The sequence below is a fragment of the Marmota marmota genome, unplaced genomic scaffold (genome assembly GCF_001458135.2).
Source record: "Marmota marmota marmota unplaced genomic scaffold, marMar, whole genome shotgun sequence".
Classification (NCBI taxonomy): domain Eukaryota; kingdom Metazoa; phylum Chordata; class Mammalia; order Rodentia; family Sciuridae; genus Marmota; species Marmota marmota.
Genome location: NW_026000249.1, coordinates 13,153,685 through 13,176,963, shown reverse-complemented (window position 1 = coordinate 13,176,963; position 23,279 = coordinate 13,153,685). Strand labels below are relative to the sequence as shown.

At 37.0% G+C, this 23,279-nt stretch overlaps 1 protein-coding gene across 1 annotated transcript; it reads right to left on the bottom strand.

The window, feature by feature from the left end:
* Nucleotides 1-6,333: 6,333 nt before the first annotated feature.
* Nucleotides 6,334-22,096, bottom strand: Eif2s3 (eukaryotic translation initiation factor 2 subunit gamma). The gene is made up of 10 exons (XM_015487982.2): nt 21,945-22,096; nt 21,725-21,846; nt 19,738-19,832; nt 18,868-19,026; nt 17,802-17,936; nt 15,202-15,296; nt 14,657-14,801; nt 11,617-11,786; nt 10,162-10,334; nt 6,334-6,764 (listed from the first exon to the last, which is right to left on the bottom strand). The coding sequence occupies exons 3-10, from the start codon at nt 19,790-19,792 to the stop codon at nt 6,701-6,703; spliced, it is 996 nt and encodes a 331-aa protein (XP_015343468.2). The 5' UTR covers nt 19,793-19,832; nt 21,725-21,846; nt 21,945-22,096; the 3' UTR covers nt 6,334-6,700.
* Nucleotides 22,097-23,279: the final 1,183 nt, after the last annotated feature.

Sequence of the window (23,279 nt, the reverse complement as noted above, 5' to 3'; positions counted from 1 at the left end):
TTTTTTTTTTTTTTTTTTTTGGTAGCACAGAGGATTAAATCCTGGGGTGCTTTACCACTGAGCTACATCCCCAGTTCTTTTATTTTTTTGTGAGACAGAGTCACAAAGTTGCTTAGGGCCTCACTAACTCGCCAAGGCGGGCCTCATACTTCCTCAGCCTTCCACGTCCCTGGGGTTATAGGCCGTGCTACCATGTCCAATTTACGCAATATCATTTTAAACAGATTTATTGTTACCTCTTTGTAGTATAGTACTTACCATTATGACTTCTATTGTCTTTTTATATGTTTGTTGTGGAGAATATATTATTCACTATAAAGTTGTCACAAGAAATTATGTGTGGTAGAAAGTATTTGTTATAGGAAAATAGATTGTAAATCAGCTCAACAGAGGCCTTTTTTGGTTGGTTTTTTTAAAAAAATTTTTTTTTAGTTGTAGATGGGCCTTTATTTTATTTATTTATTTTTCTGTGATGCTGGGGATCGAACCCAGTGCCTCACACGTGCTAGGCAAATGCTTTACCATTGAGCTACAGCCCCAACCCCATCAATAGAGGCTTTTAATGTATAATTTCACTAATACACAAGTGGCATGAATTCACTTGTTAGTTTTGGCTTTCTTCCTATGAAGCTGTTAGAGAAAATAAACTTGATTCCAACAGGTTCTATGCTAACATTGATGTGGCACTTATTCCCTTGACACACCTCTTTTTTTCTTTTGTAATACTGTGAATTAAACCCAGGGGCACTCCACCACTGAGCTTACATCCCTGGCCCTTTCTTTTTGTCATACTGGGAACTGAACCCAGGGCATTGTGCATGCTAGGGAAATGCGTTAAAATTGAGCTACTTCGTATTTTTTATTGTTAGACAGAGTCTTGGTTAAATTGCTGATGCTGGCCTCTAACTTGCGATTCTCCTGCCTCAGACTCCTGAGTCGCTAGGATTATAGGTATGCACCAGTGTATAGCTCAGCTTTTTAATTTAATTTTTTTTTTTTAGTTCTTGAAGGGATTTTATTTACTTATATGTGGTGCTGAGAATCGAACCCTATGCCTCACACATACTAGGCAAGCCCTCTACCGCTGAGCCACAACCCCAGCCACTAAACTTTTTTTCTTAAGGGTCTTAAGTTTCTTGTTTTGCCTTCTTCACTTCAATTACTAAAATAATCCATATTTTCTTTGTTCATAATCTTGTCTCAATAAAAATTGAATCCTAAATGACTTTTTTTGAGGGGCAGAGAGTACTGGGGATTGAACCCAGGAGCACTTTACCACAGAACTACATTCTAAGCCCTTTTTTATTTTGAAATAGGGTCTTGCTAAGTTGCTTAGAGCTTTGCCAAATTGCTGAGGCTGGCCTCAAATTTTTGATCCTCCTGCTTTAACCTCCCACGTTGCTGGAGTACGACACCACACCTAGCATGACTAGCTATTTTGATTACAAAAAGTCTTATTGCAGAGATTAATACTCCCATGCCTTAGAAATGTAGTAAATTTTGTTCTTTTCCCTATTAAAAAAAAGTATACCCTTTCCCTGACACGGATGCTGCCTATAGCATTTATTTCTGTAATTTCACATTTGGTTGTAAAGCTTGTTTCAATGACTTCCCTATCCCTGCATCAATACCGCACTTATAAATATATTTATAAATGCAAATGTTGTAGTTTTATATATTCTAAAATATGGTTATCCTCCAATCATAATTGTTTTTAAAGTTTATTATTCTTGTGAATTTACTTTTCCAACTCTTTCAATTCAGCTGGACAAGTTCTTTTAAAAAGCCATAGTAAGCTGGGTGTGGTACACACACCTGTAATCCCAGTGACTTGGGAGGCTGAGACAGGAGGATTGCAAGCTTGAGGCCAACCTTGGCAATTTAGCAAGGCCCTAATTCAACAAGACCCTGTGTCAAAATTAAAAAGGGCTGAGGATGTAGCTCAGTGGTAAAGTGCCCCTGGGTTCAATCCCCAGCACCCCACCCTCACCCAAAAAAGCCCTACTGAGAATTTTAGTAGAAAAATATAGGAGGCACAGTCATCTGTACAATATTCAGTATTCCCAATCCAATACTGTTTACTTTATTAGTCATATTCTCCTCTTTTATAAAAAAAAAAAATCAGTACTGAGGATTGAACCCAGGGCCTTGTACGAGCTAAGTAAGCCTCTACCACTTAGTTATTTCCCATCTTTTTGTTTCTATTTATGACAGTGGAATGCATTACAATTCTTATTACACATATAGAGCACAATTTTTCATCTCTGGTTGTATACAAGTATATTCACACCAATTCGTGTCTTCATACATGCACTTTGGATAATGATGTCCATCACATTCCACCATGATTTATAACCCCATGTCCCCTCCCTTCCCCTGCAATCCCTCTGCCCTATCTGGAGTTCATCTATTCCTCTCATGCTCCCTCTCCCTATCCCACTATGAATCAGAGAAAAAATTCAGCATTTTTTTGGGGGGATAGGCTAACTTCATTTAGCATTATCTTCTCCAACACCATCCATTTACCTGCAAATGCCACGATTTTATTCTATTTTATTGCTGAGTAATATCCCATTGTGTATATATGGCACATTTTTTTATCCATTCATCTACTGAAGGGCATCTAGGTTGGTTCCACAGTTTAGCTATTTTGAATTGTGCTGCTATAAACATTGATGTGGCTGTGTCCCTGTAGTATGCTATTTTTAAGTCCTTTGGGTATAGACCAAGGAGAGGGATAGCTGGGTCAAATGGTGGTTTTATTCCCAATTTTCCAAGAAATCTCCATACTGCTTTCCATACTGGCTGCACCAATTTGCAGTTACACCAGCAATGTATGAGTGTGCCTCTTCCCCCACATCCTCACCAACACTTATTGTTGTTTGTCTTCATAATAGCTTCCATTCTCACTGGAGTGAGATGAAATCTTAGAGTGGTTTTGATTTGCATTTCTCTAATTGCTAGTGATGATAAATGTTTTTTCATATTTTGTCGACTGATTGTATATCATCTTCTGAGAAGTGTCTATTCAGGTCCTTGGCCCACTTATTAATTGGGTTATTTGTGTGTGTGTGTGTGTGTTTTTTTTTTTTTTTTTTTTGGTGTTTTAACTTTTTGAGTTCTTTATATACCCTAGAGATTAGTGCTTTATCTGATGTGTGAGGGGTAAAGATTTTCCCAAGATGAAGGCTTTCTATTCACCTCACAGATTGTTTCTTTTGCTAAGAAACTTTTTAGTTTGATTCTGTCCCATTTTTTGATTCTTGAGTTTAATTCTTGTGCCAAAGGAGTCTTGTTAAGGAAGTCGGGGCCTAATCCCACATGATGGAGATTAGGGCCTACTTTTTCTTCTATTAGACACAGGTCTCTGGTTTTATTCCTAAATCCTTGATCCATTTTGAGTTTTGTGCATGGTGAGAGGTAGGGGTTTAATTTCATTTTGTTGCATATGGATTTCCAGTTTTCTCAGCACCATTTGTTGAAGAGGCCATCTTTTCTCCAATTCATGTTTTTGGCACCTTTGTCTAATACAAAATAATTGTAATTTTGTGGGTTAGTCTCTGTGTCCTCTATTCTGTATCATTGGTCTACCAGTCTGTTTTGGTGCCAACCCCATGTTGTTTTTGTTACTATTGCTCTGTACTATAGTTTAAGGTCTGGTATAGTGATGCCACCTGCTTCACTCTTCCTGCTAAGCATTGCTTTAGCTATTCTGGGTCTCTTATTTTTCCAGATGAATTTCATGATTGCTTTTTCTATTTCTATGAGTAATATCATTGGGATTTTGATCAGAATTGCATTAAATCTGTATAGTGCTTTTGGATGTATGGTCATTACAGAACCCTAAAGAAGTCAAAGACCTTAGAAGATGGAAAGATCTACCTTGCTCTTGGATAGGCAGAATTAATATTATCAAAATGACTATTTCCCACCTTTTAAAAAAATTGTTTTTAGACAAGGCCTTGCTAGCTGAGGCCGACCTTAAATTTATGATTCTCCTGCCTCAGCCTCCTGAATTGCTGGGATTACAGAAGGGCACCACCATGCCCAGTAGAGTGGTCATTTTAAAATAACCTGTCTCATGAGTACCAATTGGTTAAGGATATCTGCTTTATCTTTGGTAATTTTAAAAAAATATAACAGGGCATGTAGTTCAATGAAAAACACCTGCCTACCATGCATGAAGCCCTGAGCTCCATTCCCAGCACCATACACACACAAATATGTATTCTAGAAAAGCATCCATTTAACTGGAAGCATCATCATTTCAAGCTTTTCTAGAAAAGACTCCATAAATTTTGAGTAGTTATTTGCACACTTATTAAAAATTTTTTTCTCTGCAAAAAACAAGTGTGCACACATATACTATCTCTGGAGGTTACATAGGAGTAAAATAAAGAGTTTTCCAGGTCAGCCTGGGAGTCATATGGATAATATCACAGGCTAAACTGCCTTCACAGCCCTTATTTCTGGTAGGCTAACTGTACAACTTATTTTTAGAGTCGTACATAGCACTCTTACAAAAAGGATGACTGACTACTGTGTTGAGCACAGACTGCAGTGGGACAAGCACAGAAACAGGGAGGAGTCAGGGTAGTTCAGGTGAAAGTCACTGGTGGTTTTTACTATGGTGGTAAACAATGGAAGTGATGAGAACTGGTCAGATTTGAAAATATACTGAAGGTAGAGCCAAGAGGATTTACATATGTAACATACCTTCATCAGGAACACTGCCTTACAGGTAGATTTTTGACCAGGTACATCTTTTGCTGAGAATCACTGTACTGACTTCAAATTCTGTGACAATAAGGTCCATTGTTTTCCTATCTGTATATACTTATTAAGCTAAGCCCAGTGTTTTGCAAAGTTGTTAAAATTCATGTGGACGTTTGAAATTAATTACAAGAGATTTCTGGTTTCAGTCTGACACAAGATTAATTATTTTGGGTCTTATCTTATTCCAGAATTTCTGATATACAGTGTTTACAAAATTCAAGAGGACCCAACACAGTGGTGCATGCCTGTAATCCCAGCTACTTAGGAGGCTAAGGCAGGAACATAACAAGTTCAAGGCCAGCCTCAGCAACTCAGTGAGACCCTGTCTCAAAATAAAAAGGGGTGGAGATGTAGCTCAGAGGTAGAGCACTTACCCAACATGCATGAGGCCCTGGGTTCAATCCCCAGTACTGTAAAACCAACGCTACCCCCCAATCTCCTCCCCCCCCAAAAACACACGGGGACATTAGATTATAAAATTGCTAAATTTAAAACCTTGTTTTATTTAAATGTGTTCCTTATGATACAGCACAACCTTTCAAAGTCAATCAAGCATTGTAACATTAATAATGTTTCTTCAAAACTCATTAACAAATCACAGCCTACTACCCCACAGCTTCAAAAATTCGTCAAGGCAACTTCAATGTCCAAAAGAGCACAATATGACAGACTGTGGCATTAAATCTCATCTCAATGTAGATTTAAGAAAAGCAAACTAAAGCATCTTATCAGACTACCAATTTTTTTTTTTTTGGTGGTGCTGGGGATTGAACCAATGACCCTGCACATGCTAGGCAAGCACTCTTACCACTGAACCACATCCCCAGCTCGAGGTACTTTTATTTAATATGCCTACTTCTCAACACTGGGGAGTTTTAAAAAAACAGAATCTCTTATGAAGCAAAATCATAAATAAATAAAAATTTAAAAGCACAGTACCAGGAAGAATACAGGGACGTGGAAAATGTGTTAAAAATTAAAAGGACTCACCTTTTGCTTTTTTACCTTTTAATCTCTTGCAAAGTCCAAAGATTACTAAGATTAGAATCTATTTCATAATCATACCAATTAAGTAGTTAAGAAACAAACAGGGCAAGGGGTACAGCTCAGAGGTAGAGCACTTGCCTCATGAGACCCTAGGTTAGATCCCCAGCAGTGCAACCTATCAACCAACAAACCCCCTCCAAATGTAAAGACTGGAAAGATCTTTGTTAGTTATCTAGAATCATTTGGCCTAACATTATTTCCAATGAGTGACTGTTAGGTTTTAGGCATAAACCAACACAGAAATAATATCAGGGCACCATGGTGAGAGGGTGAGAACTTCTGATTCTGGTTTCCTATGTTTCAGGCCAGGAAAATAATAAGAGGAAACGTTTGTCATGGGAATGAGCACGTGTGCTCAAAAAGGCAATTTTATCTGAACTTATTGATTTCATTTTCTCTCAAAATTTCAAAGATAAAACATAAAATATGGGGCCAAAGGGAGTCGGTGTCTTCCAGTTTTTACTGGTGTAACAGTCCTTCAGCCTGGTGCTACAGAAAAGAATCATAAAAAAGAAAAGGAAAATTTTTATTTCAAACAGATTCCATGGCATGCATGTTACAGCAAAGGCTGGATGTGTGGCAAGCAGTTTCATTTTAAACCTGCATGGATGTATAAATTATACATTACTTAGGAATGTTTAACTTCTGTTAAAATGTAGATTCAATCCAACACTACACCAATTTTTACATTTATTGTAGATACTATATTAGTGCTAGAGGTTAAATTTTCATCATCAAAAAATGAGAATAACCTTACAGCTACCTACTAAGGTAATGAGCTGTGAAATTAATTCCATAGTATTGCTCTGAAAATATACCCCTAGGTTGTTAAGAGAAATTCCAGCTCCATCCAAATGCATTATTTAACTGGGATTCTTTAGTCATCATCTACGGTTGGCTTGATTGTCACTCCTCTTCTTATTTGACCCCAACCAATTAAACTGAAAAATGAAAATAGAAAAAAATCATGAATATTAACATCCATTTCATTAGCATCACCACACAATTATATGATAGAACTGGTTGGACCTGCCTATCTTCTAAATTCAAATTTGTTCCCACAACCTGCTCCTCCATAAAGAAAGGGCACACTAATTTCTTAGAATCAGGTAAGATCTGGCTAGCATGATAGGAAAAGCAAACAAAAATTGCTACCATGAATATACTTGTCTTTACTCTATCAAAATATACCTAACCCTTCAGATCCAACTAAGAGCTCTTTATTCCACTGAAGGAACCAAGCCAATACATAAATCACATCAGTCTGATTATTTTTTACAACCTCATTCTATGCTGTTCCCTTTGAAAAATGCTTTTCTATCACTCAGCACTTCAACAGATCATAATGCATTTAGTGTGACCCTACATGGTAAAGGAAATTTAAGAGAACCAGAGGAACTCAGTCTATAAGCAGATTTTTTTGTTTTGTTTTGTTTTGGGGGGGGCAGTACTGGGAATTAAACCCAGAGGTGTTTTACCAACCACTGAGCTACATCTCCAGCCCTTTTTATTTTCATTTTGAGACAGGGTCTCATTCAGTTGATTAGGGCCTCACTAAGTTGCTAAGGTTAGCCTTAAATTTGTGATCCTCCTGCCTCAACCTTTGGAGACACGGGTAAACTGATTACTCTTGATAGCAAAGGGACTTCTACATCCTCTTTCAATGTCTGTCCTAGTCAATGACCAGGCTGGTTGTCACCTCAATTGCAGCTTCTTGAACAAAGTCCACCTAAACATGGATAAACCCACAATTCTTAAAAATAAAAGGATCAGCCTGGAGTGCTGACACATGCTTGTAATACCAGTGACTTATAAGCTGAAGCAGGAGGATCCAAGTTCAAAGCCAGCCTTGATGACTTTGAGACCCTGTCTCAAAAAAAGGACTGGGATATAGCTCAGTGTTAAAGCACTTCTGGGTTCAATCCCCAGTATCAAAATAAATAAAGGATCATTCAGATGCTCTCTTTTTTCTTATTGGGATTTTAATATACTTGCCAATTTTATTTGGATAGAATCCTCTTGTAATATTAGTAGAAAGTCCCAAATATACTCTTTATTTAAAAATATGTTCAAGTTTATGAAATGAAACATTCAACAAGTGATAATAACACAGTTCCATGTTGAGTTTTTTTGTGGTACTAGGGATTAAACCCAGCGCTTTGGGCTTGCCAGGCAAGCACTCTATCACTTAGCTACAACTGCAGCCCTTTTTATTTTATGTAGGTTTTTTTTGATTAGTATAACCACACAAAAGAATAAAATCAAATAAACACAAAATATGACAAAGCAGAATTATTTTCTTAAAATACAACAAAAACTTTAACTCGTCAAACTTCTGAACAGTAAGTAATAAGAGACCATCAAGGGCCTACTATCAAGCCTTAATTAAAGAAGGTAGATGGGCTGAGGATATAGCTCAGTGGCACAGTGTGTGCCTAGTATGTGCAAGGACCTGGATTCAATCCCCAGTAACCCCCTGCCCTCCTGCACACACACAGAGGAGGTAGGTGGTGAGGATAGAAAAGAGTCAAGGGTGATTAGAATAATTATGGGGAGAGCTGAGGTTGTGGCTCAGTGGTAGAACGCTTGCCTAGCATGTATAAGGCACTGGGTTCAATTCTCAATACACATATAAATAAATAAAAGGTCCATTGACAACTAAAAAAAATATGAACAACAAAATTATGGGGACAGAGCTGAGCGTGTTGGTCCACACCTGTAATCCCAGAAGCTTGGGAGATTAAGGACAGGAGGATCATGACCTCAAAGCCAGCCTCAGCAACTCAGTGAGGCCCTAGGCAACTTAGTGAGACCCTGTCTCTAAATGAAATATAAAAAGGGCTGGGGATGTGTCTCAGCGGTTAAGTGGCCTGGTTTTAAAAAGAGAGAGAGATAAAGAAAGGCTGAAGAAGTTCCAGATCAGAGATCAAAGACACACAAAACCTAAATGTAACCCAAGATTCTAGACTGGAGGTCTATAAAGGTTATTATTGGAACAAGTGATAAAACTGGAATATGGGGTATAGATTTTAGTATTTTGTCAATATTAAATTTCTTAAAGTGGTTATGAAAGAGAATATCTTTGTTTTTTGGAAATAGAAATGAAGTTTAATATAATAGATCAAGGAGAATGACATACACAACGTACTTCCCCAATATGTACATTCTTGTATTTTTGTTGTTGTTTGGTGGTGTTTGTTTGGGTACCAGGGATTGAAATCAGGGGCACTCAACCACTGAACCACATCCCCAGCCCTATTTTTATTTAGAGACAGGGTCTCACTGAGTTGCTTAGCACCTCATCTTTGCTGAGGCTGGCTTTGAATGCGTGATCCTCCTGCCGCAGCCTCTGGAGCTGCTAGGATTACAGATGTGCACAGCCATGCCCACCTTTGTTTTGTTTTGTTTTTGGTACCAGGGATCAAACCCAGTGCCTTTCACATGTTAGGCAAGTACTCCACCACCAAGCTACCCACAGCTCTAAAAAGTTATACATATACTGTGGCTGGAATTGTGGCTCAGTGATAGAGCACTTGCTTACCATGTGAGACACTGGGTTTGATTCTCAGCACCGCATATAAATAAATAAACAAAGAAAATTAATTGACAACTATTATATACACATACACACACACATATATACATACACATGTATATATATGTAAATGTGTATGTGCTTGTGTCTGAGAAAGGAGTATACAGGAATTTTCTGTATAATTCTTGTGATTTCCCTGTTTAGTTTTTAAAAAGGCAAAGACAGGCCATGCACAGTGGTACATGCCTGAAATTCCAGTGGCTCAGGAGGCTGAGGCAAGAGGATCACAGATCACGCGTTTAAAGCCAGCTTCAGCAATTAGTGAGATCCTAAGAAACTCAAAGAGACCCTATCTCTAAATAAAAATATAGAAAAGGGCTGGGGATGTGGCTCAGTGGTAAAGTGCTCCTGGGTTCAATCCCTGGTACCAATAAATAAATAAATAGCCACAGACTAGGGGTAAAACTCAGTAGAAGGCAGGCTTAATATTCACAAGTCCCTGGGTCCATTCTCCGGCACCAAAAATAAATAATAACAATAACAATAACAATAATAATAAAAAACAACAATGGAATTATTGACTCTAAATTCACTGGTGTTTGCATAGGGAAGACAACTGTAGTATCTGGACTAAAATATGGGACTACAAATGGAGGCTACAAATAGTTTTCAAAGTCATCAAAACAAATAGTTAAGAGCTAAAGCTACACTAACTATTGTGTTCAAAGAATGTGCATCTGTGTTTACACCACCATGAACTTAAGGAAACTGATCCTTACATTGGCAAAGGCTAATAAACTTACCGCCAGTGTTTCTCAACTCTTCGACTAAGGGCAATCTTTTCTCCTACTTCTGTGCACACAGGATTAGTCAAAACAATTTTGCCCAAATCAGCCTTGACAGCACTAACTCTCCCTCCTGTTGACAGTGATCCTATGTTCACCATGAGCACTTCATTCTTAGACAGTTTTTGGACCTATGGAAACAAATTAGGGAAGAACAAATCCCAAAATCAAAAACATGCTTTCCAAGAATGAGTGGGGACTTACCAAATATTTTTGGAATTAAGATAATTATAACCCCACAATTATGTATGACTACAGTGTACCAGGAAAACATGTGGGGCAAGACAATTATAAAAGAAAAAAATTCTACAGAAATTTCATTATAATGAAATGTGAACTATAATATACTCTAAAGATAACAAACTAGTTGATTTAGCACATGCTGATTTCACACAAAATCTACTTTAAAAAAATAAGCTAGTAGCTACAGCATAAAACCTCCTAAAATTCTGAAGAACTTCTATACAGAATGAAATTGTGTACCCTTTACTGGGAATGCCTAGAAATACAAGCGTTCTGGATGTTTTTGGAGTCTAAAATATTTGCCTACACATAATAAGCTTATCTTGGGGATGGGACACAAGTCTAAATACAAAATTCAATTGTTTTACATAAACCTTATACACACAGCTTAAAAGAAATTTTATACAATATTTTTAGTGCACCTATGTTCTGACTATGACTTATCACATAAGGTTAGGTGTGGAATTTTCCACTTGTGGCATCTTCCACTTATGGTATCATGTTGGTGCCTAAAAAAGTTTTGGACTTTGGACCTCAGATTTTTAAATTAAGGATAAACAACCTATAGTAGAGATGAGATACAAAATTTCCTAAGTGGGGCAAGGCAGGAAAATGGCTATGTAAGAGTTAATATCATGTGCATGTATGAGAATGTAACAAACCCAATTATTATGTACAACTATAATGCACCAATAAAAAATTATTCCAGAAGAAGAGTTAATAAGATGATTCTGGAGATCCAATTCAACTCATGTGTCTAAGCCAGCAACTGAACTCTCTGAGCCTCTTTAAAATTTGCTACCACCTACCACACATGGTTGTTTCCCCAGTACATCCCCTTTCCTGCCCCTTCTCCCTCCCCCATCTCTTTCCTGTATTCTACTAATCTCCTTTCGATTTTCATGAGATCTCCCCTCAACCTTTCTTTTCCTTTTTCTACAAATTCTTACTGAAACACAAGGATATTAGGAATATAATGTCTATGTCATACATGACACAAATTCTTTTCCCTACTTTCTCTCTCTTTTTTTTAACCTTAGGCTGATTGCCATATAGTTGTTCTTGATTTTCAAGAAATCAAAATAATTTACCTTATTTCTATGTTAACTAAAAACTGGGTTTAACATCATGGCCACTTTTTTGGAAAAAGAAATTACAAAGAGCACTTGCCTTTGCTGCTTTCTTGTCTCCTTCAGTGCGTACACCTAGAAGTCGTCTAAGCAGGAAATAGGAAATTTCCAATTCTGTGAAAATCTCAGGTAAAGCTCCAACAGCACCAAGTACCTGCCCCACCATTCTGTCAGCACGGCACAAAGTGGGGTCGATTTTTGTTCCAACTCCTAATGTAAAAAAATATGGACATAACCCTGAAACACTTATAAAGTAAATTATTTGCCCAAAACTTAGTCAAACAAGCGTAGTATATTTCTTTTTTTGGGGGGGTAACAGGGACTGAATTCAGGGGCACTTGACTACTGAGCCACATTCCCAGCCCTATTTTGTATTTTATTTAGAGACAGGGTCTGATTAAGTTGCTTTGCACCTCCCCGTTGCTGAGGTTGGCTTTGAACTTGCAATCCTCCTGTCTCAGCCTCACAAGCCACTGGGATTACCGGCACATATCACCGCGCCCAGCTAAGCATGGTGTACTTCTACACATATTAATACACACTTGTATTTTAATGCCCATATAACAGCTACATAGAAATAACAAAATACCTGTTTCATCTGAGGAAAGAGAATTGACCCACAGGTCCTTTGGGCAACTGAGAACAGAAAAATTCTCTTTGTTAAATTCTAAACAAAAGGCAAATAGAGATAATAACCTGATACAAATTGAGTTTGAATATCCTTACTGAAATTTGAAAAGATATAAATTGAGCCAGGCACAGTGACACGCCTGAAATTCCAGTTAACTCAGGAGACTGAGGCAGAAAGATATTGAGTTTAAGGCCAGCCTCAGCTACTTAGTGAGACCCTGCCTCAAAATAAAAAATCAAAAGATATATATGGGGATATACCTCAGAGGTAGAACATACCCTTTGGTTCAATCCCCAGGATTAGGGGAAAAAAAAAAAAAAGAAAAAAATCAGTAATTTGCAGAATATTCGCATGCCATTTCCTGGAAGGTTGATCAAAAAGCTAGCTTAGTTAGGTGCGGTGGCCCAAGCCTGTAATCACAGAGGCTCAGGAGGCTGAGATAGGAGGATCAAAGGTTCAAAGACAGCTCCAGCAATTTAGTGAGGCTATAAACTGAATGGCTGCTATATAAAGATTATCATTACAATATTCTACTTTCTATTGTTAAGTTTGAAGAGTTCCATAAATTACATTCTTTTTTCTTTTAAACCAGGGACTGAAACACAGGGGCACTTTACCACTGAGGTACATTTTCAGTCTTTTATTTTGAGACAAGGTCTCACTAAATTGCTGAGACTGGTTGAACTTGTGATCCTCTTGCTTCAGCCTCCCTAATATCTGAGATTACAGGCATATGCCACCACACCTGGTACCATAAATTACATTATAAAAAAATGTTTCCAAGCTGGGCACCGCGGCACATGCCTATAATCCCAGCATCTTGGGAGGCTGAAGCAGGAGAATTTCAAGTTCAAAGCCAGCCTCAGCAATTCGGCAAGGTCCTAAGCAACTCAGTGAGACCATATCTGAAAAAAGTTTCCAGAATTTCCTTCTCCACAAAAGGTAAAACTTTATGCAATAATCTCAATTACAGGATATAATAGAAAAATGAACTATATAGTAAAAAACCAGAGCACCAATTTGGTGAAAAATAAACTGCTTTTTCACCCAACGTTTTCTTCTTTAATCCAAAGATATGATAATAGCCCTAATATTTGCTGAATCTTCACTTTTTTCCCTGGCACTGGGGAGAGAACCCAGGGGCACGCTACCATTGAGCTATCAGACCTTTGCCAGCCTCATCAACCTAGCAAACTTAGTGAGAAGTGAGACCCTATCTCAAAAAACAAGGGGCTGTAGTTGTGGATCAGCGGTAGAGTGCTCGCTTAGCACATTTGAGGCCCTGGGTTCTATCTTCAGCAATACATAAAAATAAACAAAGATACTGTATTTAACAACTAAAAAATATTAAAAAAAAAAAGGACAGAATGTAGTTCAGTGGTAAAGCTCCCCTGAGATCAATCCCCATTATCCCCCCACTAAAAAAAAAAAAAAAAACCTCCAAAACCCCCACAACTTTGAGTAATTTCCTACACAGGGAAAGTTACTTTTTTTTAAAAAAAAAAAAAGACATGGTCTCACTACATTGCCCACCCTGGCCTTGAACCCCTTGCTCAAGTGATCATTCAACTTCAGTCACCTAAGTACCTAGGACTACAGGTGCACGCAGTCACACCCACTTAGAGGTTATCTTCTTTTATTCCCACATCAATGTAAATATTGTTATTATTTTTTGGTAGCTGGACAAAATACCTTTATTATTTTATTTATTTATTTTTATGTGGTTTTGAGAATAGAATCCAGAGCCTCACATGTGCCAGGTGAGCACTCTACCACCGAGCCACAACCCCAGCCCAGTGTAAACATTATTTGACTGACATCTTTGAGTAACTTTCCATTTGCAAAATACACACAAAAAGTAACCACTCTCAAGTTGGGCATGGGCATGTTTATAATTCCAGCTATTCAGGAGACTAAGGCAGGAGGATCATAAGTTCAAGGCCAACCTCAACAACTTAGTGAGACCCTGTCTCAAAATAAAATATAAAGAGGGCTGGGCATATAGTTCAGTGGGAGAGCACTTACCTAGCAAATGCAAAGCGCTGAACTCAAACCCACATAGGTGTGCACACAGACATAAAACCACCAAAACCAAAAAAATAAAACCCAACCACTCTCTCTCACCATGCCCCTACAAAAAAAGTATAAGCTAGGTACTGTTGTGACATGTGCCTTCAGTTCCAGCTACTCATGAGGCTAAGGCAGGAGGACTACTTGAATCCAGGAGTTCAAGGTTAACATGGGCAGTACAACAAGGTCCTGTGCTCAAAAAATTAAAAAATCAACAGGCCAGGGATATAGACAGTGAGTGATAAAATGCCCCTAGGTTCAATAAAAAAACAAACAAAAAACCACTACAATATAGCTTTATGAGTAATCTATTTCCCATGAAAAGTATCATGAATATCTACAAATTAAAAGAAAAGGGATGAGAGGTTGAAATCCTTACCAATAAGACCCCCTGGAGCAGCATACTGAAGATCATTATGTTCGGCAAAAAGTGATACAATTTTGGAAAAGATTGGTTTACACATGAGTTTTCCTTCACTGTCTTTGGAAACAATACCAGGTCTGACTTCTATCTCCTGGCCCACCTGTAAATATATAATCAGTAATGAAAATTACTATGAATTAACACAATTATCATTTATCTATCTAAAGTTCTAACAGTAAGACCATGAAACCAAAACGGCAAACCTTCCTCTATTTCAAAGATCACCATTTTAATAAAAGGAAAAATAAATGTGAAAGAGACCTTCAAAATCAGAACCACTCATGTTACTACCTACCACACAAACCCATCACCACATAAAACGTGCTTCATACTTACAAGAAGCCTATAAATTTAGGTTAAGACACATTACAAAGACATAAAAGCAAACAAATTTATATCAAATAACGAACACCATAAACCATTTTACTCAACTTGGATTATTCATCCTTTTTCTTAAGACAGGGTGAAACAAAAACAATAACAACTCAAGCCTACCTTACCTTTAATACTCCTTTCAGAATACTTCCACCAGCAACACCTCCCTTAAGGTCATCAACTTCACAACCAGGCTTGTTGACATCAAATGACCTAATAACTAAAAGAAAACAAATTAAAGCTATTTCTATTAATTTAAACTTTATAAGAAATATTCTTTTCCATGTTAACTTTTCAAAAATAGAATACCATTTAAGCTATTAAAAAAAAAAAGTTTGTTGGTGCACGCCTGTAGTCCCAACAGCTCCAGAGGATGAGGCAGGAGGATCCCAAGTTCAAAGCCCGCCTCAACAACTTAGTGTGGTCCTGTCTCAAATAACAAAACAGGGGCTGGGGATGTGGTGCAGTGGTTAGGCTCCCCTGGATTCAATCCCTGGTACTAAATAAATAAATAAGAATATTGGAGGCTGGTCATGGCGGCACATGCCTATAATTCCAGCAACTTGGGAGGCTGAGGCAGGAGGATATTGAATTCAAGGCCAGCCTCAGCAACTCAGCAAGACCCTGACTCAATGTTAAAAAAAAAAAAAATCTAAGGATATCTCCAGTAATGTATTGGACTAAATGCATACTTTTAACTTGTGTCTACTTGCACTGAGAATACTTATTAGCTCTGAATTCCACTATCTTCTATTCCAGGTGAAACTCAGCTGGCTAATTTTCAGGTGTGTTGCTCATGTTTTAATAACTGAATGAAAAAGGGTACTTCTGCTGAAGTACCTAAGTATTGGATGCTATTTTGTGGGGGCATCATCATCTGTATTTTGTGTTATATAAGAGGTAGATACACTAGTCTTCATTTCTAGGAAATTTCTAAGTGTAATTTTAATATACCCTCATGCTATAATTTTTATGACTAGCAATGTGAATTTTGTATAACAGCCCATCATTATGATTTGTTCTCACAAAGGAAGACAGAAGCTAAGGCCAGTCTTTTAATTAATTTCTCTTAGATCAAAATAAATTTTTTAAAAATTAAAGATCGGGGGGGAAAAGAAAAAAGAGGTACAAGTTGGCTCTTCATATCTGAGAGTTCCATGTCTGTGAATTTCAACCATCTACAGTTCAAAAAAATGTTTTGTTTTTATTTATTTACTGGGGTGGGGAGAGTATTGGGGATTGAACCTAGGGCCTTTACCACTGAATTATATCCCAAGCCCTTTTTATTTTTTCCAAAGTAAACCTTGAACTTTTAATCCTCCTGCCTCAGCCTCCTGAGTTGCTGGGATTTCAGGTATATGCCACCATGCTTGGCAGATTTAAAAAAAAAAATATATCAAGAGTCTGTAATGAATACATACAGTTTTTTTTTGTTTTGTTTTGTTTTTTATTTTTTATTTTACATACAGTTTTTTTGAGGGGGGGGAGGGTGTCATTATTCCCTGAACAATACTATGTATACCTCATTTATAATATATTAGATACTACAAGTAACCTAGATATGCTTTTAAGTATCCAGGAGGGGTTAGGGTTACAGCTCAGTGGTACAATGCTTGCCTAACATATATGAAGCCCTAGGTTTGATCCCAGCACTAAAAAAAATATAGAGGACAATGTGGGTGGATTATATGCAAATTCTATGTCATTTTATATAAGGAATTTCTGTATTATGTGACTTCTGCAAAACTACAAAACAACTCTAGGACTACATGACCTATACGGTCACTCAAGCACTTTTCCTGCCAAACAACACAGGAACCCAAAATGAAGACCTAAAGAGGCTCAAATGTCTATTTTGAAACAGCTCCTATATTTCTTCGTAGGAACCACAAACTTAGATGATCAAATTACACCAAGATTAGTTTTTCGTTAATGGTACAGTGACATCATTTGTATGGAAAATATAAAAACATTATAATTCCATGTTGGTCACATAACATACCATAAACTGAGTATCAAAAAGGTTAACAGCGTGGTTGGGTTGTGTCTCAGCAGTAGAGTGCTCACCTAGCATGTGCGAGGCCCTGGGTTCGATCCTCAGCACCACATAAAAATAAATTATTGTGGGGGCTGGGGTTGTGGCTCAGCAGTCGAGCATGCGCCTAGCATAGGTAAGGCCCTGGGTTTGATCCTCAGCACTACATGAATGAATGAATGAAGAAAGACAGAAAGAAAGAAAGAAAGAAAGAAAGGTATTGTGTCCAACTACAACTGAAAAATAAATATTTAAAAATAAATAAAAAAAGGTTAACAGTTTCTATAGCACTCAGGATTCTGTTCCTCATACAGTAATTCAATCTAACATTGCCAACACTATCTCAGAATTAATCAATTTCAAAAAACTTTTATCCCTCTGTAGAAAGAGGAAATATTAATAAACACTTATAAAGGTGAATCACTAATGGAAAAGACCAAAATAAGAGATAAAGATTGGTTGGACATAGTGGAACATGCCTGTTGTCTCAGCTACTTGGCAGGCTGAGGCAGGAGGATCACAAATTTGCAGCCAGCCTTGGAAACTTAGTGAGACTGTCTCAAAATAAAGTAAGGGCTGAGGATGTTGCTCAATAGTAGAGGGTTTACCTAGCATGCTCCAGGCCCTGAGTAGAATCCTCAGTGAGAGAGAGAGACATACACACAGTTAAAGATGACTCCTATCACTTACCAATAAGTCGGGGTTCTGAAGTAAAGTCTCTTGGGGGTACTGGTATTTTCTTTACTATGTACTCACAAACGACTTCAATATTGTATTTCAGCTGAGCAGAAATTGGAATAATGGGAGCTCCTTCTGCTACTGTACCTATATGGCAAAATTAAGAAAGATCAAAATTCTTCAGTTTTAATAAACTTGTTCTATGCATCTATTACATAAAACAAGATTACTAAAATAGAAGCCTAACAAACCCACACAAATGCCAGCAATAAGTAGAAAGCAATAATTCTGTTTGGAAAGATGATAAAATATTTCACCATTGTTTTAACTACTGAAAAGGAATACTATTTCCTTTACTAACACTCCTGGGAAAGAGTACTTGTTGAAAAGATTTCTAATAACATGTTATTAACTTCCTAATAAATGTTAAGATAAAATTACAGACTCTGCTAATCAAAGACTGCTGGCATATATAATATTTGCTCCTTATTAATTATATGTCTAAAAAACTGGTCAAAGAAATAGACCAAACATAATCAGATTTTAATCAAAATGACTTCTTTTTCATGGTGACAGAACTGGGTTGGTAGGAAGCTAATCTTTCTAATAAGAAAACCAAGATTCTAAGAGAGAATCAAATGTGAACAATGAGATGCATCATGTCTTCCTTGAAATAAAAAACATTATGCTGCTAGAGAAAGGAACACTTTATTCATTCTACTATCACTAAGCCCCCGCCCATGCCAGGGATTAAATCCATGGCCTTATGCACGCTCTACCACTGAACTATACCCTCAGCCTTGAGGACTTTTTCTAAAAATCTGATGAAAGATTCTAGAATATAACTTCATTTCTAACTTTCAGCCAACAAAAATATATTTTAGCATATCAAATTCAAAAACACATACATTGCTAGTTACATCAAGTTGCTAACAAATACTAGTACAGAAATTAAGGCTTCAGACCCTGAAATTTACCTTGTTTTAGGTAAGTGTCCTTTATTCAAAATTAATATCTAGTGGCTGGATTAAATGTCTCAAAATGATTCTTGGTTTTATTAGATATTATGGCTTCTTACCTTGTACAAATGCAAGGATTTGTTCATACTGTTCTTTAGCCTGACTTTCTTTTACCAAATCAATTTTATTCTGTAGAATCAAAATATGCTTCAGTTTCATGATTTCTATAGCAGCTAGGTGTTCAGAAGTCTGAGGCTGGGGACAAGATTCATTACCAGCTAGTTGATGAAGAATAAAAAAGATGTATAAGTATAGTTAGAAACATCCAGACCAGGCAAATTCAGAGATAGAATGCATATTATTGGTTGCTGGGGGCTGGGGAGAAAGGGGATTGGGAAGTGACTACTTAATGAGCATGGAGTTTCCATTTGTGGAGAAAATGTTCTGGAACTAGATAATAGTACTGCTACAATCACTACATTATACAACACTGTAAAAGTACTTAATGCCATTTAATTTTATACTTTAAATGGCTAAAATGATAAATTTTGTTATGTGATTACTTTATCACCACCTACCGGGAAAAAAAGCAGCACTGGCATCCAATAAAGGAAACGTTAGAATATTCTAGCCTTACTCAAGGCAAAAGTCCTGAATATTGTTGCCAAGTATCAATATACTTCTAACATAAATTTTAAGCTAAAATAATAAACCACCTTATGTGACCTAGATGGGGAAAACACACTATTGACCTTTATTCTTTTGGATACTATGATAAGAATTCACAGAAACTATTAGCCCCAGGTCTATTTTGATTAGTCTTTTGTAATAGCTTTCTAGGTAGGAATGTCATCCTGGATGATGTTAGTTCTCATTCATATTACCCTTAGGCAATGGCTATGGCCCTTAGAGGCTTTAGTTCCTCTTTAAATATTCCACCTTGGATTTGTTCCACATTGACTAGTGCAAACAAATTCTGATGTATTTACCTATCAAAAGAAGAGCTGCATCCATCACTGCTGCACCATTCAGCATAGTAGCCATCAAAATATCATGGCCAGGACAGTCAACAAAGGAAACATGTCTAACAATTGAGAAATGACAGTTTTCAGATCAATGAATACTTACAAATACAAATTGTAGATTTCTTTAAAGTTAAATCACTTAGGAAATATTTTTTGCTGTTGTTTTTGATGGTACTGGCAATTAAACCTGGAGTGCTCTACCACTGAACTACACCCCCAGCTCTTTTTTGTTTTGTTTTGTTTTAAGATAAGGTATCACTAAGTTGCTGAGGCTGGCTGCAAACCTGTAATCCTCCTACCTCAGCCTCTTAAGCTATGTGTCACCACACCTGACCTAGGAGAGAATTCTCTTTTTTTTCCTACATATATGACAATAATAAAGAGAATTCTTATTGCTATAAAAATGGTTAGAAAACTTGGTGTTTCTAGACCTTGGAAATAAGATTACTTGCTGAGAATAAAATCACTGCAGATCATTACAAAGCAAATAAAATTAGCTACATGCAGAAATAACTGAAGTGACAAAAAATCCCAAACCCAAAGTGAATATGATATAGAATACTGGTATAAAGTATACACTGGGAATGTCACTCACTGATTTGAAAGCCAAAACCTAATGATGTATAAAAATGGTGTTAATAGAATAAAGACTATTATCTGAACAATTTGAGCTGGGCATGGTGGTACATGCCTGTAATCCCAGCTATTCAGAAGCTTGAGGGAGAAAGATCTTGAGTTTGAGGACAGCTTCAGCAGTTTAGCCTCAAAATAAAAGGGTTAGGAATATAGCTCAGCGGTAAAGTGCCCCTAGGTCTAAAAACAAAAACAAAACAAAACACCACATTAAAGCATTTACACTGATTTCCGAGATTTTTAGCCTACCCTCCACTTCTAAATCTTGGGCCCAGAGTGGCTTCATCCACCTCTCCCTAATCTTAGCCCTGCCCTGATCTAAAATCTCCTTGTGGGCTATCTGCATCCCCCATAGTCATTACCAAACAGACACCAGTGTCCTCTGATAAAGAATAAGAATATGCAATAACATTCAGAAAATAGATGAGGAATAAGTACATGTGTGGTAGAGTAGTACTAAGAATGGCTTTGTTCCTCTATCTTAAAAAGAAAATGTTTAAAAGAAATTTAGAAAGCCCAGAATTGTTTCTTTTTCTTCCATTCTGCTTATGTAATATTTTTAGTTTACAGAACCTTTAATTATTATTATTTTTTTTTATTTTATTTATTTTTTTTGGTAGTATCAGCAATTGAATCCAGGGCTTCATGCATACTAGGCAAGCACTGTACAACTGGGCTACATCCCTAGCCCCTTTTAAAATATTGGTTCTTTTTAATTATGTATAACATTAGGATTCACTTGACATAATTATAAAAGCATGGAATACAATTTGTTCCAATTCAGTCTCTAGTACTTCTCCCTTTCTTCCCCTCCCTCCCCATTACCTTCCCTCTACTGATCTTTCTGCTATTTACTTAGGTGTTTTCATTTTCTGTTTTTAAATTAGTGCCTTGTGAATACCCAGCCCTTTTTAAAAAATTTTATATTTTAAGGTTGGGGATGTAGCTCAGTGGTACAGTGCTTGCCTAGCACAAATGAGGCCCTAAGTTCCATCCCTAGTACCACTTAAAAAAAAATTATTTGGGACAAGATCTTAGTAAGTTGTCCAGGCTGGAATCAAACTTGTGATCCTCCTGCCTCCGTCTCCCAAGTAGTTGGGATTATAGGCATGTGCCACTGTGTGCCTGGCCAGAAATGCTAAGGTTAGGGTTAGAGTTCAATCCCCGGTACCTCCTCCCCAGAAAAAAAGAAAAGAAAAAGAAAACCATTCAGCAGTTAGGTTCATTATTTAATAACTCAAATGTTTTCTTAAAAAAAGAAAGAAAGAAAGCACAACAGCAGAATAAAAGGTGTACTTTTTAACACAAAAGTGGTCACCTGACTAATTTGAAGTTCCCTTTGGTCCCTGGAATATCTGTAGGAAATTCATCCGGTGTGCCACTTCCACATGACCTATAACATTCTGGCCGAGGACAACTTGGGTCATCCAGTTTATAAATCTACAAGTTTCAAGAGAGGAAAAAGAAAATGATTTCAAGTTGTTATCTGCACAATAATTAAAAACAAATAGTTTCTAATTTCATAATATATAGCTCACCTTAGCATTAGCATATCCAAGCTTGATTGTAATGTTTCTTTCTAGTTCATTTTTGAACCTGACAGTGTGAACTCCAGAAATGGCTTTTACAACTGTGGACTTCCCATGAGCTACATGACCAATTGTACCTAGAGACAAAGAATAAAAATTATCTCAAATGAATTCAATTATACCAAGTATTTCTTTCAAATAGTGTTAAGAGGAGAAAACTCAAACCCACAATTCACTATTAATGTCAATGCAAAACCAACGACTTCAAATTTTCTTACTACATATCCTTACCTACTAAACACTTGTTCTGATATAGAACTGAAAACTTTCCATGTAACTAATAATCTTAGCTCAGTGGTAGAATGCTTGCCTAGCATGTGTGAACCATGAGTTCAATCCCAGTACTGAAAAAAATAAAAAATACTCAATTAAAAATACTTAATATTTTGTGAAGAAACAGTCCAGCATACTGATGAAGTAAATAAGTATAACAAGTCCAGACATCACAAAAAGGAATTCATGAAAATAAGAAAACAACCTAAGTTTAATTAATGCTGTTAAGGACAGTACATTCTTTATAACTTTTTCATAGCCTCATGGTAGAGTCTTAGGTTTTACTATGCTATTTGTACAGACTCTCAAAATATCCAAAATTTACATTGTCAGTGTAACTTCTCCTCTAAAGTTCTAGGTGCCAATTAAGGGGGAAAAATAGTCTACTTAATAATAGCTTATGTATCAACTAAATATTTCATAAATTCTGTCCTTTCAATAACCCTGTGTGGCAAGAAGAGCTGTATTTTCATCTCTTTAATTTCTGCCACATATGATTACATATTGCCTCATGCTATTAAACTTTCATATGTCTATATTTTTTCTTCTCAAGTAGTCTGTACACCCAACATGGGCATTTCTTTTCTCTTTGTATTTTATTTTTTCCAGTACTGGGACCAGGGAGTGAACCCAGGGGTATCCTATCACTGAGCTAAATTCCAAATTATTTTAAAATTTTGAGACAGAGTCTCACTGAATTGTCCAGGCTGGCCTCAAACTTGCCAAACTCTTGCCTCAGCCTCACAAGTAGAGTCCCTGGGATTACTGGCCTGTGCCACCAATCCCAGCTTTACATGAGCAGCATTCTTTACCCCCACCATCCACACCAAAATCTAGCAAATGCTCAAATGGGGCTTCCCTCCCTCCCCTTTTGGAGACAAGGTCTCACTAAGTTGCCCAGGCTGGCCTCAAACTCCTGAGTTTAAGCAATCCTCCTGCTTCAGCTTCTCAAGTAGCTGGAATTACAGGCGTACCACTGCACCCAGCTCAATCTTTTTTTTTTTTTTTAAT

Excerpts from the sequence above, each read along its gene's own strand:
- Eif2s3 (XM_015487982.2), bottom strand. The coding sequence starts at position 19,792 with ATGGCTACTATGCTGAATGGTGCAGCAGTGATGGATGCAGCTCTTCTT. Across the intron at positions 19,027-19,737 it reads TGCAGCTCTTCTTTTGATAG|CTGGTAATGAATCTTGTCCC; the intron begins GTAAATACATCA and ends TTCATCAACTAG. Across the intron at positions 10,335-11,616 it reads GAGACAAGAAAGCAGCAAAG|GTCCAAAAACTGTCTAAGAA; the intron begins GCAAGTGCTCTT and ends TTGTTTCCATAG.